This window comes from Tamandua tetradactyla, chromosome 11 (genome assembly GCF_023851605.1).
Source record: "Tamandua tetradactyla isolate mTamTet1 chromosome 11, mTamTet1.pri, whole genome shotgun sequence".
Taxonomy (NCBI): Eukaryota; Metazoa; Chordata; class Mammalia; order Pilosa; family Myrmecophagidae; genus Tamandua; species Tamandua tetradactyla.
Window position 1 is genome coordinate 84,016,633 of NC_135337.1, and position 17,651 is coordinate 84,034,283.

Consider the following 17,651-nt stretch of genomic DNA (forward strand, 5'->3'; position numbering starts at 1 on the left):
TGTGAAAACCTTGTGTCTGATGCTCCTTTTAGCTACTATATCAACAGAAGAGTAGAACATATGGAATAAAAATAAATAATAGGGGGAACAGATGTTAAAATAAATTTAGTTTGAAATGCTAGTGGTAAATGAAAGTGAGGGGTAAAGGGTATGGTATGTATAATCTTTTTTTTTCTCTGTTATCATTTTATTTCTTTTTCTGTTGTCTTTTTATTTCTTTTTTTAAATCGATGCAAATGTTCTAAGAAATGATGAATATGCAACTATGTGATGATATTAAGAATTACTGATTGTATATGTAGAATGGAATGATATCTTAATGTTTTGTTTGTTAATTTTTTTAATTAATAAAAAGTTAAAAAAAAAAGATTAGGCCTAAGAGTCACCCCCAAGAGAGTCTCTTTTGTTGCTCAGATGTGGCCTCTCTCTCCAGCCAACACAACGAGCAATCTCACCACCCTCCCCCTGTCTACGTGGGACATGACTCCCAAGGGTGTGGATCTTCCTGGCAACGTGGGACAGAGATCCTAGAATGAGCTGAGACTCAGCATCAAGGGATTGAGAAAACCTTCTCGACCAAAAGGGGGAAGAGTGAAAATGAGACAAAGTGTCAATGGCTGAGAGATTCCAAACAGAGTGGAGAGGTTATCCTGGAGGTTATTCTTACGCATTAAGTAGATATCACCTTGTTATTCAAGATGTAGTGGAGAGGCTGGAGGGAACTGCCTGAAAATGTGGAGCTGTGCTCCAGTGGCCATGTTTCTTGGTGATGATTGTATAATGATATAGCTTTCACAATGTGACTGTGTGATTGTAAAAACCTTGTGTCTGATGCTCCTTTTATCTACCTTGTCAACAGGTGAGTAGAACGTATGGAATAAAATTGAATGGTAGGGGGAACAAATGTTAAAGTAAATTTAGTTTGGGGTGCTGGTGGTCGGTGGGGGGGAGGGGTGGGGGTATGGTATGTATGATTTGTTTTTCTGTTTTCATTTTATTTCTTTTTATGTTATCTTTTGTTTCTTTTTCTGGATTGATGCGGATGTTCTGAGAGGTGATCATGGTGGTGAATGTGCAGCTGTGTGGTGATGTTGTGAATTACTGATTGATTATATATGTAGAACAGAATAATTATATATTAAGAATGTGTTTCTTTGTTGTCATTTTTTTAATTTAAAATTAAAAAAAATTGATTGTGGCAGTGGATGGGCAGCTGTGGAATATGCTAAAAGCCGTGGAATTGTACACTTAACTGGGTGGGTTTTATGGCATGCGAATTACATCTCAACAAAGCCATTACCAAAAACAAAACAAAAAGACCCATTCATCTACCAAAGGTAGCCAGCCATTCTGGTCTGCCTGAGATGGTCCCAGAAAGTCCTGTTCCCAGGAAACATTTCTGTGCAAACCAGGGCGGTTAGTCCCAGCTCCTCCTACCTTGTCCTACAGAGGTCTGGTCCCTGTAGCCCTGCTGCCATCCCTCCCTGCCTCCTGCGCACCTCCTCCTTTCCCCTCCTTACTGTACCTCCTAACCCCTTGCCCACGCTCCTCTGCCTGGGTTTCTGCGTGGGATGTCATTCAAGCCTGCCCCATTCAGAGAGGCCCTTTGGGACCACCCCAAATGAAGTAACCTCCACGTAGCGCTTGCTGTCACATCTCCCGACAAGTCCTTTAGGGCAGAATTGTTCATTTTCTACCTTTCCCATTCCTTCACCCTCAGCTGCCACGTGGGCAGGGATTTCTTGGTCTTTCCCATTGTGTGCCCCTTCCCTGTCCCGTGTAAGTGGCAGAGGGCCTAGCACCCAGAGACACTTAATGAAACAGTCAGATGAAGGTGCCAGCTCAGGCAAGCAGGACTCTGTGCATGCAAACTGAGGGTGCAAAAAGCAGGCCCCGGCACCTCAAGGGCAGTGTGAATTGAGGTACGTATGCGTGTGCCTGCCAGCGTCTGAGCCTCCCACTAAATCCCTGTGTGTGTCTCAGCAGGTGAATGTGGCTCTGAGTGTCCCAGGGAGGGAGTAAGGCTGTGACAAGCATTCCTCCTGGGACATTTCCCCTGACTGGAATCCCCAAAGGCCCACCCAGCATGCGACTTTGGACGAGGGGGGCCTATCGAGCCGCGGTTTACCCATCTGGCCCGCATGACTGACCGGGGGGTGGGTGGGGAGGGGTCCCTTCCGACAGGGTGGCGGTGGTGGTGCTGGTGGTGGCTGTGCCTGGGGAAGACTGAGGGGGGATCATTCATTGCCCGGGCCATGCCACCTCTCGCGGCGCACAAGCGGGGGAAGTGTGTGCCCGCGCGCACATCTGTGCCACGAGAAGCGAGCGCGTCGTCGGGGTGTGCGCTCCTGGCGGGCGACTAGGCGTGGACAGCTCTTGCCGGGGGCAAGTCCCAGGCCCGTGGGGGGCGGGGCCCACGTGGGAACGCCCAGGCCCCGCCCCCACCTTGGCACAGACCCGGAAGCGGCGGCGGCGGCGCCCCTGGGGGAAAGATGGCGCCCTCGGGGCTGAAGGCGGTGGTGGGGGAAAGTGAGTGCTCGTCCGGGCTCCTGGGTCCCCTGGGGCGGGCAGAGGCGCGCGGACCCCTGGGATCCCGGCGGCAGGGAGTTGGGGCCCAGGCTGGACGCCCGAACACCTGGACCCTCGAAGGGGCGGGCGGGGGAGCTTGGTCCTGGCCCGTGCCGGAGCGGAACAAAGTTGGGAGAGTGGACACCGGGCACCCAGAGGGGGCGAGCTGGAAGTGGCGTGGGGCCCCAGGTCTTCCCGAGGCCAGCGCCGGGCCCCGCACTCCTGCGCCCCTGAGGGTGCCGGCGGGAATGGGAAAGGCACACCTGGGCGCCGGGACTCCCGGGTAGCTGAGCCTGGCAAAGTTCCGGGGGCTGGGTTCGTGGTGCCCCGCGGTGGGGATCGGGCGGGGTTGGGTGTCTGGGCAGCGATTGCAGGTGGCGTGAACACCCAGGGGTTCCCGGAGGCGTGTCCAGGCACCTAGGGGGAGGGGGGGGACGCCTTCCTCCCTGCCCTGTTTCCCCGGAACCCCTAGCAGAGAAGATCCAAGAATCCAGGCTCCCAGGCCCGGGTTCTTGGGGTTGGGGGTGGGGGTGGAGGCCACCCTCCTCCTACACCCCCTGTAGTTCCGGCCTCAGCTTCTCCTTCCGCCCTGTGGGTCCTGATAATAGTGGACATGACACTGGCAGGACTCGGCCACTCCCTCCCTTCTGCTCTCCCTCCCCTGGGCAGGGCAGAGTGTGGCTCAAGTCCCCAGCACCCCAACTAGAAAAGGAACAAGGGCTTAACCCGGGGCAGGGGGGAACCAGAACCAATGATTGCATTTTACAGATGAGGAAACTGAGTCTGAAGGTTAGGGGATAGGATGACCTCAGCCTCAGAGTGGGTGCCAGGGGTCCTGCGTTCTAGTCTAGGGGAACTGACGGAGCAGGCCTGTGGGGGCCATCAACTCTCCCACAGCAGGAGATCCTGGGGTAGCAGATGGGGAGGCCAGGAGCCTGGCTCAGGAAGCATCTAGAACTCTATGAGCCCTGGCTTTTCATTTATTCGTTCCTGAAAAATGTATGCATAAATGGCTACTCATGCCCCAGGCAGTCTGCCATTTAGGCACTGGGGGTGCTTGGGCAAGGAACATGGCCTCTCTGAACCTCAGTTTTCCCATCTGTAAACTGGGGGTTACACCGACAGCTACCTTACAGGATTGTGGGGAAAAATAAATGGGCATTAAGGTGGGAGGTCCAGCCTGGAAGGGCCCAGCATCCTGAGCCCCCTTCCTTCCCTGCAGAAATTCTGAGTGGAGTTATTCGGAGCGTCAAGAAGGATGGAGAATGGAAGGTAGGGGCGGGGCAGAACACCTGGGTACCTGCAGACAGCATCTTGTCCAAATCCTTGGGGCGGGGACCCTGAATGTGGGGCCCCCAGGAGCTCCCTAAGGAGGCTTCTGCTCCCCTGGGGAAGAATCCCCAGGGGGGATCTGGGATAGGGACAGGTTCTGGGTCCTTCTGCCCCAGCCAGCCCTCTTCTGCCTGCTTGTCTGTCCATCTATCCATTTGTCCATCCGTCTGGACAGGTACTCATCATGGACCACCCGAGCATGCGTATCTTGTCATCCTGCTGCAAAATGTCGGACATCCTGGCTGAGGGTATCACCAGTGAGTGGATGCCCCAATCCTGTGCCCCCCAAGCTGCCTCCCCTGTGGGCAGCTCCCCAAGTGTGGGAAGCCTTGCCAAGGGTGCAGCCAATATCCTGAGCTACAAGTACGCAGCTCACTGGATTGAGAGCCCCATGCAAGTTACTCTCCAAGTGTGTCCCCCAACCTGCAGCCTGAGTCTGCAGCCTCTGTTGTGTGGACCCTGAGCGGGTCACCCCAGGTTGTGTAAACCCTCAAATGTGCAGACCCCTGCCTATGTAGCCCCTAGCTGTGTGACCTGCCTCCAGTTTCTGCCCTCATCCCCATGTGTCCAACTCCCCGAGTCTTAAGACACATGTCCCCCTTGGTCTCCCCATCTGTGTTTGTTCCCCTCTTCCTACTAGTCGTCGAAGACATCAACAAACGGCGAGAACCCATTCCCAGCCTGGAAGCCATTTATCTGCTGAGCCCAACAGAGAAGGTGCCTGTGTGAGCATGGAGTATATGCCTGTGTGTACCCCTGCAAGTACACGTGTGTGTGCGTACGTGTGTGCATGCGTGTGTGCATGTGTGTGTGCATGTCGGGCAGCATCTGGGAGGTCTGGGAGGACAGGGCCAGGTCTGGAGAGTGATTGCATCCCCCAGTCTGTACAGGCCCTGATTGCAGACTTCCGGGGGACCCCGACCTTCACCTACAAAGCGGCACACGTCTTCTTCACCGACAGTGAGTGGGGAGAGCCGGCTGAGATACAGGGTGGGGCTGTGGGGGATGCCCTGGCCTGACACACCCCTCATTCCCTCCCCCACCAGCCTGCCCAGAGCCCTTATTCAGTGAGCTGGGCCGCTCTCGCCTGGCAAAGGCTGTGAAGACACTGAAAGAGATCCACCTTGCCTTCCTACCCTACGAGGCCCAGGTATGGGCCAGACAGCTGCAGGTTTCCTCTTTGGGACAAGGACTTGAGTACATGTGAAGAGAACATCAGTGGGAGAGCAGGAAGTGTTATTTGCCCCCCCAGCGCCACCAGGCATTGCTGGGGGCTGCCTCTGGCCTCCCTCAGGGAAGGCTAAGTGGGTTCTAGAAACCAGAGAAAGCCCTGGAGAGAAGCAGGGGCTGCTGGCTGGCAGGTGGGCAGCTGTGTACTAGCAGCAGCAGCCCTGGCTTGTCTGCCTTCCCAGGTGTTCTCCCTGGATGCCCCCCACAGCACCTACAACCTGTACTGCCCATTCCGGGCAGGGGAGCGGGCACGGCAGCTCGAGGCACTGGCCCAGCAGATCGCCACACTGTGCGCCACGCTGCAGGAGTATCCGGCCATCCGCTACCGCAAGTGGGGAGCTGCCCCCCCCAACCTTGACCCCATCCTGTCCCCCAACCTTCACCCTCTCTTCTGATCCCAGCCCCTGCCCCTGACTCCCTGACCTCCGGTCTGTAGCTGACCCTTCCAGACCCCACCCCCTAATGCCAGCCCCTACCCACCCACCCCAACCCCGTGTCTGACCACCCCACCCACCAGGGGCCCGGAGGACACAGCGCAGCTGGCCCATGCCGTCCTGGCCAAGCTGAACGCCTTCAAGGCAGACACACCCAGCCTGGGAGAGGTGAGGGACAGTGCTGAGGAGGGGTGGGGCAAGGCCTCAGGGCCAGTGTCCTCAGCGCCTAGTCCCCCACCCCCCAGGGCCCTGAGAAAACCCGCTCACAGCTGCTGATTGTGGACCGGGCAGCCGACCCCGTGTCCCCTCTGCTGCACGAGCTCACGTTCCAGGCCATGGCCTACGACCTACTGAACATTGAGCAGGACACATACAGGTGGGCGGACCTCGGAACGCGGCACCTCTCCCCCCTCTTGTCCGCTGTGCACCTGACCTCGACGTTCCCCCCTCCCCCCCCAGGTACGAGACCACAGGGCTGAGCGAGGCCCGCGAGAAGGCTGTGATGCTCGATGAGGATGATGATTTATGGGTGGAGCTGCGACACATGCACATCGCCGATGTGTCCAAGTGGGTGCCGGGGCGGGCGTAGGTTCCCCTGCACCCCCATCCTCCCTCCTGTGTATGCTGGTCCTGGGACCTGCGACCCTGGCAGCGCCCCTCCCCATACCCCTTCCCACCTCACCCTGCCTCAATCCTTTAGCTGGACAATCTACCTCACCCTGAGTCCCATGTGCCCCCCTTCGTGGACTTGCACGTGGCCTGGCCCATGGACCCGTGTCCCCTGGCTTCCATCCCCCCCCCCCTTATGACCCCACTCTCCCCTCAAGCTGCAACTTCGGCACCTCTACCTTACCCCTGCCTCCCCTCTTCAATGCCAGGAAGGTCACGGAGCTTCTGAAGACGTTCTGTGAAAGCAAGAGATTGACTACAGACAAGGTGGGGGGCCAGCCTGAGTCAGGGTGGGCTGCTTGGAGGGGGCGGCAAGGGGAGAGGCAGAGCCAGGGGGTGGGGCCTCAGTCTGTATCAGCCCCCAGGAGTTGCCCACCCCCATCCCTCCCCCAGGCCAACATCAAAGACCTGTCCCACATCCTGAAAAAGATGCCACAGTACCAGAAGGAGCTGAACAAGGTGAGTGCGAGTGGGTCCGGGAGGTGGGTTCCCACGGCGCCTGACTAGACTCGAGGGTCCCTCGGCACTGTGCCCCTGGGCCCCCTGTCTGCCTCGGCCCAGCCTCTGTCACCCCCAACTCCCGTCCCTCACCCCGCAGTATTCTACACACCTCCATTTAGCTGACGATTGCATGAAGCACTTCAAGGGTTGCGTGGAGAAGCTGTGCAGCGTGGAGCAGGTGGGGGCGGGGCCTCCTTTGGGAGGGGCGGGGCCTTGAGGTGGGCCGGTTGGAGGGGCGGGGAGACTTCCCTGGACCGAGCTGGAGCTGGGCAGTGTGAGAGGGGCTGGGCAGGTGGGGCGTGGCTCGTGGAGACCCGGTGCGAGGAGAAGGTGGGGCTTGGGGAGAGTAGGGGCCCACAAGGTCTCTCCCCAGTGGCCCTGGGGTGGCCCTGGCCTGCCCCACTCCTGCGTCGGGGGCTGAGGGGCACCTGGCTGGCTGGCCCCACAGGACCTGGCCATGGGCTCCGACGCGGAGGGCGAGAAGATTAAGGACGCCATGAAGCTGATTGTACCCGTGCTGCTGGACGCAGCGGTGCCCGCCTACGACAAGATTCGCGTCCTCCTGCTCTACATCCTGCTACGGAATGGTGGGGGGGGAGGTTGGGAGCATGGGGGGACCCCGGGCCTGGGCCCCAGGGTATCCAGTGCTCCTGGGAATTCCCCCAGCAAACTTCTATCCCAGGGACCCCCAGGCCCACAGATAGTCCTGTGAACGCAGGAACTGCCCCCACCCCCTTGACCTGGAGGATGCCATTGGCATGAGGGACCCCGAAATCTGTGATTTTTTTTTCCAACCTGGACAAATTGCAGAAAATGGGAGTCCCATTTCCACTCTCCATTCCCCATCCAGAAGTTTCCTGACCTTCACCCCACCTTGCAGGGACTGTGGGAGCTCCCTCAGTCCTGAGGCCAACCCCTCCCATCCCAATCCTGAGACTTCCTCGCCCCACCCAGGACCCTACCTGGCCACCTCCTCTTCCCCCCCTCTGGGAGTGCTCCCCCACCAGCCCTCCTCCCACCTAAACCCGGCCACGGCCATCCTCCAGGTGTGAGCGAGGAGAACCTGGCCAAGCTGATCCAGCACGCCAACGTGCAGACCCACAGCAGCCTCATCCGGAACCTGGAGCAGCTGGGGGGCATGGTCACCAACCCTGGGGTACATGGGGAGCCGGCCGTAGGGGTCAGGGGCTGGATAGAAGGGGAGCATAGAGCAGGGGTCCGGGCTCTGGGGGCTGGAGGGGATGGTGGGGTGGGCATCCCGGGGGAGGAGGCATTGAAGCCAGAGCCTGGGTCCCTGGGTGGGGTGGGGGACAGCGAGCTCCGTGCATGGATGGTCTGGGGACCAGGGGGCAGCACCCCAACCCTGGGCCACACAGTGAGGGGCCTGAGATGTGGCCCAAGCCCTGGTCCTTGGGATACTGCAGCGAGGGGCATGTGCTCTTCATCCTCAGAGCAGATGGCAGGGCCCCCGGTGTCGGGAGGTAGGGCAAAGTCAGATCCGAGACTCCTGGAGGTCCCAGAGGATCCCCCCAAACACTCAGCAGCTTCCTGTAGTCAGCTCCGATTCTCTGCCCCTGTCTCTACATATACCCCTCCCGGCCCCGCCTCCACATGCTGGTCCGCTCTGTCCTAGTCCCTGTCCCCCGCAGGATGTCTCCATCTTCCAGCTCTCTGCCTCTGACCTCTTTCCATAACCATCTTTCTCTCTCTCTCTCCCTTTTTCTCCCTTTGGCCCCCAGCTCTCTGTGTGTATTGTCCCGTCTTTGTATCTCATCACTTTCTCTGTTCCCCCTTGTGCCCCTGTCACTCGCTCTCTCTGCCCCCGTCTTTCTTTACCTTTGATCTTGCCCTCTGTTTCTCCTTCCATCTCTCTTTCTCCCTTTCTTTTCTGGTCCAATTCTCCCTGTCTTCATCTGCCCAGCAGCCCCCCAGGTCGGATGAGGCTCCAGCCCTATCCGTGACCCGCCTCCTTCTCCCCTGTCACCCCCACCTGCCCCGCCCCACCCCCCATAGGGCTCTGGGACCTCCAGCCGGCTGGAGCGGAGGGAGCGCCTGGAACCCACCTATCAGCTGTCCCGCTGGACTCCGGTCATCAAGGACGTGATGGAGGTGGTGGCGCTGGGGGGTGGTGGCAGGGGGCTGGGGGACCAGGGGCCTGACCCCCTCCCCCGTGTCCTGCCCTGATCCAGTCCGCAGCCCAGCCTCTCTCATGGCCTGCTGTTAAGCCTCTGCTGGGCTTAATAGAAAATCCCTCCTAACTGGCATTCCCCTGGCATCCGATCTGCTCTGCGGGGGAGGGTGGGCAGCCCACTCCCGCATCTGAGGAATTGGGGTGGCACAGCGCCCCTCACTGGGGAGCTTCCTTCCTTGCTATCCACCAGCCCCCTCCTCTGGGTCCCCCCTCTGCTGTCTCTCCCTTTGACCTCCCCTGGCCCCTGCCCATCCTAGGAGCTCAAAGCAGCCAGATCCAAAAGTAACAGGCCGAGGGCCTGGCCTCTGGACTCTTTGGCTGGAGCTTGGGCTCCTGGGTCCTGGGGATCCAGACTTCTGCGTCCCCCAAAGGTTTGGGGGTGGTGCCTGCAGGTTCCCAAGGTCCCCAAGGGGGTGGAGCACGATGCATGTGGCACCTCCTATCTGTCAGGACCTTGGTCCCCCAAGGACACTGGGTGGGAGCTCCAGCCCCTGCCCGCCGCCCCCTCCTGGCCCCCGGCCTGGCACTCGTCTCCTAATCCCCACTCTCCGACTGCCCCAGGATGCTGTCGAGGACCGGCTGGACCGCAAGCTGTGGCCTTTTGTGACTGACCCCACCCCCACATCCGGCTCCCAAGCTGCTGTGAGGTGAGGGTCTGGGGACACTGTGGGTGGGGGAGGCCCCTTGCGAGAACTGATTCCACCCCCACCCCCCCATCCCCCAGCGCCCGCTTCGGCCACTGGCACAAGAACAAGGCAGGTGTGGAGGTGCGGGCAGGGCCCCGGCTCATCGTGTACATCATGGGCGGCGTGGCCATGTCCGAGATGAGGGCCGCCTACGAGGTGACCAGGGCCACCGAAGGCAAGTGGGAGGTACTGATCGGTGAGTAGCAGGACTGGAGCCAGCAAACCCTGGGGTCCCAGGGTTGGGGTGGGGCTGTCGTCTGGAATCGCCCATTCCTGGGTCCCTATGGGAGGGGCTGGACTCAGGTTCTTTAGAAGGCTAAGGGCTGACAGCTGGACCCGCGAAGGGCTGGAGCTCTGGTGGTGGGAAGTTGGGGGGGGGGTTAGAGTATAGGATCCCTGGGTTGGGGGCAGAGGAGCTGGGGAGTGGGCTCCTGAGTTTCTGAGGAGGGTCACTTGGGATCTGGACATCCAGGTTTCTAGGGTTTTAGATTCCGGGGTCATTAGGACCAGGGGCCTGGCTTCTGAGGGGCAGGGACAGGCTCCCACAGCAGGGACCCTGGCAGGGGTGTCTGGGGCCGAGGCAGCGACCTCAGCTCCCAGCCTTCCCTCCTGCCCAGGCTCCTCGCACATCCTTACCCCCACCCGCTTCCTGGATGACCTCAAGATGCTGGACCAGAAGCTGGAGGATGTTTCCTTGCCCTGACCCTCCCTCCCCACTCCTCCACTGACCCTCACTTCCCAGATCAATAAATTCTTCCTTTTCTCTCTGCTAGCCGGTGGCCACCTCACCTTTTTTTATGAGGGAGCCCCCAGGTGCTGGGCTGGGCTGTCCCAAACCTGTGCCTCCAACCCCACCACACCCTGTTGTCCTGCCAGAGCCCTTCCCAGACTCCTGAAGTGCCTGAGGGCCCTGCCTGGCCCCCGAGGGGGATCTGGATCTCTTACAGAGGTTAAAAACTCCAGCTGTGGTTTGAATATCGGATCCAAGATTTCCTAGCCATGGAAACTTGGTCAACTGGCTCTGTTATCTCAGTGGCACTAAAACTATTTTGGCTGCTCTGAAGGAACTGTCAAAATTATAATTAAAACGTGGAAGGTACTCAGTATCCTGCCCCCACACCCCACCCTCCCAGCACCCCCAGGTGCTGTCCTGGAAGAACCTGCAGCTGCACAAGGCCTGGAGTTGTTGCCAGCTCCCAGGGATCAGAGCCCACGTTTGTGTGAGGATGGGCATGTGATAAACATGCCTGGGCGCCCATCCAGTGAGTTCAAACTCTCCTTGTCCACAGGAGCTCCTAACCGCAGGACTTCTCAGAGCCTTTACAGGGATGAAATATGGTGTGACTCATCGCTGGGGGCACAGACACAAACCAGACAGACACTGCATGACAAAGGGGGCTGTGGGAGCCTAGCCTGAGGGCAGCCAGGGAGGGTTTCTTCGAGATGAAGATGGTGTTGGGAATGAAGATGGAATGAGGAGGGGAAGTGAGAGCACAGCAGAGGCGATGGCAAGAGAGAGTGGAGGGGAGGCTTGCTTTCGGGGAGCTGGAGGGAAGGGTACTGAGACACAGGCTGCAGTGAGGATTTTGGCCCCTGCCCTGGGGCAGCTGGGAGCCCTAGCAGGGATCAGAGCAGGGGCAGGTAAGGGTGCCAGTCTAATTGTGGAAGGCAAGCTCTGCCGGCCTGGGGGCCTGGGAAGGGTTAGGGGTGGGTGAGAAGGCTGGGCCCAGCACCCTCAGGTGCAGCGCTCCTTTTTCCATTCTGTCCCCTTTGGGGTTGTGGCCCATCCTGACAACAGGGAGGCAGGGGCAGGGGGGCAGGGACCCCCCACCCGGCTCCATGCGCTCTTTCCATGCCCACTGAAGGCTCCGAACCTAAAATTTGGGTCACAAACTCCCCTGGAGAAATCAGAAAAATCTAAACGCACTTTTCCCAGAAAAAAAAAAAAATGCATGCACAGTTTTGCAGGGGGGAAGCTTAGAAAAGTTCAAACCCTTTGACCTGGCAGCTTCGCTTGCACGATTTATCTGCGAGTTCCCACCAGGGGAGAACGAGGGCTGTGCAAGGTTGTTGCGTGAAGCCGGGCGGTGGGGTGGGCTTGGAGGGAAGCAGGTCGGCGGAGACCTCTGAGACCGCGGCGCCGAGAGCTCCCTTCCCGGGCCCGGCTTCGGCGGGGAAGCGTTTTAGGCGGCTGGGAACCGAGGGAGTGGGCAGGGGGCGGTTTTCACGTTTGAAACTTAACCTCACCTCCTGAGAAGCGGCCGTCTCCCCGCAGGACCCTCCTGGAGAGCTAAGTGCTGTGCCCGCCAGGGGGCACTGTGGCGCAATTTTTTACCCCCGATTTCTTTTGTGTGTTTTTTTGGCATCTGTAACTGGAGCTCGGGTGACCCTAATTAGAGGCGACGCAGAAGTAGGTCAGGGATTGTTCAGTGGTTCCCAGCGGTCCCTTATTTTATACCTCCACGACTTAGTGCCTCCACACTAAAGACATTTTGTCGGTTCTGCATATACTCACTCTCCCCCGTGGGAGAGAGAAGCTGACTTTACCAAGCTCCTGGCACATTCCAGAGAATCCTCAGTACCCATGAGAATGAAACCCAAGCTGCCCTCTCTGCATGCACTTTTTCTGCCCCAGGGCCTTTGCCTCTGCCATACTACCTGCCTGCAAAGCTGTTGCCCCAGAAGCTTGCACTTCTCTCTCCTTCCATCTTAGCTCAAGTGTCACCCCCTTAGAAAAGCCCTTACTTTATTTCCTCTCAATGTTTATAAGTCCTCGATGTGGTTTTCTGTTTCTTTCGTATTAGAGACGTTGAAGGTTTACAGAAAAAAATCGTGCATGAATACCGAGTTCCCATAATACCACCTATTATTAACACCTTACATTAGTGTACTAAATTTGTGACAATTGATAGAACATTTTTAAAATGGAACTATTACTTACAGTCCATGGTTTACATGAGGGTTCACTGTTTGTGTTGTCCTGCGTTGGTTTTTTTTTATTTTTCATTTTTTTTATTTTAGTAACATGCATCTGACCTAAAATGTCCCCCTTTAATCCACATTCAAATACATAATTCAGTCTTGTTAATCACATTCCAAAACTTTTCCAGCATGGTTGCTTTGGGGTTCTTTTCCTGCCCCATGGAATGGCCCCTAACCTGGATTTGGCTGGTCGCTTCCTTGTGACCTCACCATAACGTGTTCCTTGCCCCATCCCTACCCTGCTGCTTTCTCTGTAAACAGATCTTTAGAACTACAGGCTTGATTAGGGTGAGGTAAGATGGTAAGGTGGAAACAAGGCCATTTCACTTGGAGGCTCCCATTTCCTGTTGTGTGGCACCAGCTGGTCAGTAATGTCTGCCACGCCCGGGTTTCGTGTCACTACGATTGATCTGTGGTTTCGGGTGGTGCCCTTCTGGCCTCCGCCAGCTCTTTCTGTCAAGTCTTAGCAGTCCTCAGTTCTCGGTGCTTCCATCCCTTACCTCCCAAAAGTCCTTTCCCAACTCTAACTGTTCTTTCTGCTGGAATTAGACTGGGTTCTCCAAAGATGGACTTTCACTCGGCAACTGGCTACTTTGTACAAAAAGTAACCACCTGATAAGTTTTCTTAAACCTGTGATTTGTGGGATCCCCAGGAGGCATCTGGACTTGTGAGCGCCACAGGGAAGTCCAGGGTAGGGGCAGGTCTCAGGGTCACCAGTGGTCACATTGTAAGTAAGTAGGAAGCATCCAGAAAGCACTGGCTACCACTGTTCTAGTTATTATTAATTCAGCATTGTAATGGGGCCCGGGCTAGGCTGGGTGGTGGTTCCCAGGGTGTGCTGAGAAGGAGGGCCGCACCAACTGAGAAACAAGATTCTTTGGGCTGACCTCGGTGCTTTGCAAAGTTCAATGGTAGCCCTGGAACGCATTTGCGTTGCATTCTTGAGGTAGGACTGGCGATTGCATTTAATTATCCCCAAATCAGGGTGGGTGGAATAAGAACTCTTAGGGCCCCAGACAAACTGGACCAGCTGGCTGCACCAGAAGGGTGGTGGGATGGTGGCATCAGGCAGAGGAAAGGAGAAAGTACTAAGTGCTGGAAGCCTCCAGAGGGTCTTAGTGGACCCAGGCAGGGAAAGGAGGTGACTGTGGCACCACAGAGAGCTTTCCAGAGCCCAGCACCAAGAAGACCAGGTCTGGACCAGGAGAACTTTGCTCCTGAGGCTATCAACACGTTGGCCAAGGGAAGTGCACGGAAATGAGGAAAGTAAAGTAAAGAAAGGCGGAAAACAGAGTCCTGGAGAAATCAAAGAAGCCAAGGAGGGCTCAACCCCTCCACCCCTTATTTTTGTGTCAAATTGCTCAAATTCTTAAAACACAAGTTAACCAACAGCCATCGACAAGAACATTGTGAAAAGGCGTCTGGGTGAGGAAATTGCCCTGTGAGTGGGAAGCTTCCGCCCCAGAGGGGGCCAGAGATGGGGTTCCCCAGAACGAGGGGACCAGCACAAGAAAGGGAAGTGATGGCTGTGGACCCCTCCACTTTGGGTATCCGCAGTTCCCGTTCAGTAAAGTTCAAGGCCACAATCTCTGTCGGTGGCTGGGGAAGTTGCAGGAAAATCATGATACTGAGAGGTGACATTTATGAAGCATTTACCGAGTGCCCTGCCCTGCTCCAGATGCACCCAGGGTCCTTCTGAAGTCCTTGCCACAGCCCAGAGGGGTAGTCACGAAAAACGCTCGCATTTCAAGGATGGGGAAACTGAGGCCCAGCCATGCTAAACCACATGCTCACAACTTGTGTAAGTGGCCAAGCTGAGACGTGATCCAAGAAGGGGCTCTGCCCCCCACCCCCACCTGTGTGTAACCGTCACAATTTTTCTTGAATCTTCTCCAGCTTCGTGTTTGTTGCTTTGGCACCCTGGGCAGGGCTGGGAGGGTTGGTTAAGCAGAAGGGGCTGGAGGTGGGGTGCACAAAGTGGTCCCTGCCCCCCTAGACTTTGCCCTCCATGCCCTGCTGTAGGTCAGCACCCCCTCCACTCCTGTGGCCCAAGACAAATCTGGATCTGAACTCTCGCCGGCTGTGTGACTTTGCAAAAGTGGCTCAACCTCTCTGAGCTTTGCTCTCCCCGTCTGTAAAATGGGCTGATGCACGGGACTGCTGTGATCAGTCAGCGAGGCAATACAGAGAGGCTGAGAAGTCAGGGAGCAAGGGGGTGTTGACATGATTTTATACCAGGAAGCCGTGGCCATTCCTTCCCACCCCACCCGATTCCCTTGCACCAGCAGTTCCTCAAATGTGGAGAGGGGTGTGGGTTCCTTTATAAACTTCTGTCCACAGGAGTCCCCTTTCCCCCAATTTTTTGGTTGCTCCTAGGGAGTAGAAATGAGGGGAGATCTTTTGTTTTACATTTTTTACATACTTCTGTATTTGATTCTTTTTTAAAATTTTACATCTATATGTAATATTTTTAAAAGAATGTTTTCTTTGTCATTTCTTTAAAAGAAAAAACAATTAATGCTGAAGGAATGTTCTCCAAAGAACATTGCTCTTTTTTCTTTTCTTTCTTCCTTTTTTTAAAGCTGGAATGGCAATCAGGGTCATCCAGGGAGATGTCCCCCTTCCCCCCTTGAGTGCTGAAATATGCAGGTCAGGAAACCAGGCAAGCCTGGGTTCAAATCCCAGTTTCTCCATGCCGTGGCTGCGTGACGCTCAACCAGTCAGGCTGTGCCTCTGTGCCTCGGTTTCCCCTTTTCTGAAGCAGACGTAATGATCATTCTACTTCACTGGGCGGTTGTGGCAATGAAATGAAGCTGTGCACGTGAATGGCTTAACAACTTAAGGCTAAGCATTCAACAAATAGATGTGATAGCATCGAGGCCCCCTAAATCAAAGAATTTGCCAGATTCTATTCAGAGGCAAGAGCTCTTAAGGCTCCAAGGGCTCCCTAACCTTGGAAGGGACTGAGGAAAGTTTAGGGGTGTGGTTGACACCTCCAAGGTGCCTCGAGGCTTCCCCTGTCCCAGACTCCGGGCACAGCCTGGCCCCAGCTGGGAGCCGGCAAAGGGTCAGGGAAAGAGAGCACAATGTGCTCGGATTGTCCCCTTCCAACCCAGAGCCGTTCCCCCGCTGTCCCCTTCCCGCCTGTCCGACTGTCAGATCCCAGCCACCCATTCTGCAAGGTGGGTCTTTCCTAGACTGCCACCGCGTATGTCAACAAACCCAGGCTCTCGATCTGTTTGTTAAGGAATTCTGGCAGCTTCCCAGGCTTGCTTTCCTACTTTCACCATGCCTAGAGGAGCGGAAGCAAACGTCAATAATTATTTTCGATTAGTCGTAACACCTGTCGTTACAACGTTGTGAGCAGGAGAGTGAGCAGGGTGAGAGGCTCAGGTTTCCTCCGAAGGTCACTTTCACAAGACGAGGCAACAGTTTCCAATCTTCAGAGTTATACAAGCCCCCTTTGTTCCAACAGCCCTTCAAGGGCAGATGTTTATTAACAGAGGAGCGAGCAAGCTGGTAACAGCTATGAATAATTCACAAAGTCTCCACTGCAAAAGCAACCAGTTGTGGGGGGGAGGGGCAGAGAGAGTCTCTCTGTGGCTGCAGGGGAGAGGGAAGCTGTTTCCAGCATGTCTTTCAGAAATTCCTTTTTTCTAAATTTAGATTATAAATATTTGGGGATGACGATTACATGATTGTTTGCATTTGTTGACATCCATAGAACCCATTAAAAGGGTGCATTTTACTGTACGTAAATGACACCTTGATGAACCTAATATTTTAAAAATTACCTGGGGGAAAAAAAATTCATGCATCTTATAGGTATATGTATTTGTCAAAATGCACCAAGCTGAACACTTAAGATAGGTATGTTTTATTGTATGTGAATTATACCTCAATAAAGTTGATTTAAAAGTGGCACGTAAATGGTTGTTCTATTGCATTTTTTAAAGGGTTGGCGCTGGAATTTTATTAGCTAGCATTAGGAGCAAAATTGAGGCCATTAGAGCTCAGTTACATTGGTAGAAATTGGGGGATTAAAAGGATTTTGTGTTCTGAAAGGGAATTAAGAAATTTTTGTGCGTTAGAGGATATTGTCAAGGGAGCGAAAAGACACCGGACAGGTTGGGAGAAAATATTTGCAAGTCACTTATCTGATAAGAGTCTAGTATCCAGAATATATAAAGAACTCCTAACAAGTCAGTAACAATAAAACAAACAACCCAATTTAAAAATGGGCAAAGAACTCTCATGCATTGCTATTAGGAGTGTAAAATGGCGCAGCTGCTGAGGAAAACAGTTTGGCATTTCTTCAAAACCTTAAACATAGAACTATGATTTGACCCGACAATGTCATTGTTTTAGTAATGGATGATCTTAGCATTTTTCAATGCCCAATTCAGGGGAATTGCTTTTACAATGTTGTGCCACCATCACAACTATCCATTACTAAAACTTTTCCATCACCCTATAACCGAGAGATTAAGATTTAAGGGATGATGTTGATTACCGAATCATTATATAGATATTCCCCTTTGCTTTCTGGTATATTGGAGTAGACAGAGGGAAATACCTGAAATCTCTAAATTATAATCCAGCTGCTTGATCTCTGAAAATGACTGTACAGACCTTATTTTCTGCCCCTGTAATTGTAAAAAAAAACCTTGTGACTAACCTCCATTTGTATCTAGCTATCCAGTTTTTCATCTTTAGAGTCTTTAATCACTAAAGACAGCCCCTAATGTTTATTAATGAAGGGTCTTTTCAGTCCAGAACTAACCCACCCCAAGTCCAAAGTTATCCAAAGCAGACCCGCCTGACATGCGCAGTAGCTTAGACTTTCACCTACGAGTCCCCATACCTCATCATGATACTAAAAATCATGCCCATTGTCATATTAAGCCTCCATTTTCTTACCTACATTCTGGGACTAAGCGTGGAATCGATCTGCGCACGCTCAATAATTACGGCCCTCTAATCACATCAGCTGGGGCCACTGTGTTCAGTATCCTCAAACCTGCCCTTTTTCTTTTTCTTTTTCTTTTTTTTTTGTG

At 54.9% G+C, this 17,651-nt stretch overlaps 1 protein-coding gene across 2 annotated transcripts; it reads left to right on the forward strand.

Moving 5' to 3' along the window:
* The first annotated feature begins 2,434 nt into the window (after positions 1 to 2,434).
* STXBP2 (syntaxin binding protein 2) lies at positions 2,435 to 10,663 on the forward strand. 2 transcript variants are annotated; one of them, XM_077121492.1, is made up of 19 exons: positions 2,435 to 2,529; positions 3,791 to 3,840; positions 4,076 to 4,157; positions 4,541 to 4,617; positions 4,782 to 4,860; positions 4,947 to 5,050; positions 5,313 to 5,461; positions 5,648 to 5,732; positions 5,810 to 5,940; positions 6,024 to 6,131; positions 6,443 to 6,500; positions 6,627 to 6,692; positions 6,832 to 6,912; positions 7,183 to 7,321; positions 7,781 to 7,890; positions 8,748 to 8,843; positions 9,487 to 9,572; positions 9,650 to 9,807; positions 10,488 to 10,663. In XM_077121492.1, the coding sequence occupies exons 1-19, from the start codon at positions 2,493 to 2,495 to the stop codon at positions 10,505 to 10,507; spliced, it is 1,716 nt and encodes a 571-aa protein (XP_076977607.1). In that variant the 5' UTR covers positions 2,435 to 2,492; the 3' UTR covers positions 10,508 to 10,663. The 2 variants fall into 2 exon arrangements, with proteins under 2 accessions (XP_076977607.1, XP_076977606.1); XM_077121491.1 differs by lacking the exon at positions 10,488 to 10,663 and adding an exon at positions 10,229 to 10,383.
* The last annotated feature ends 6,988 nt before the right edge of the window (positions 10,664 to 17,651 follow it).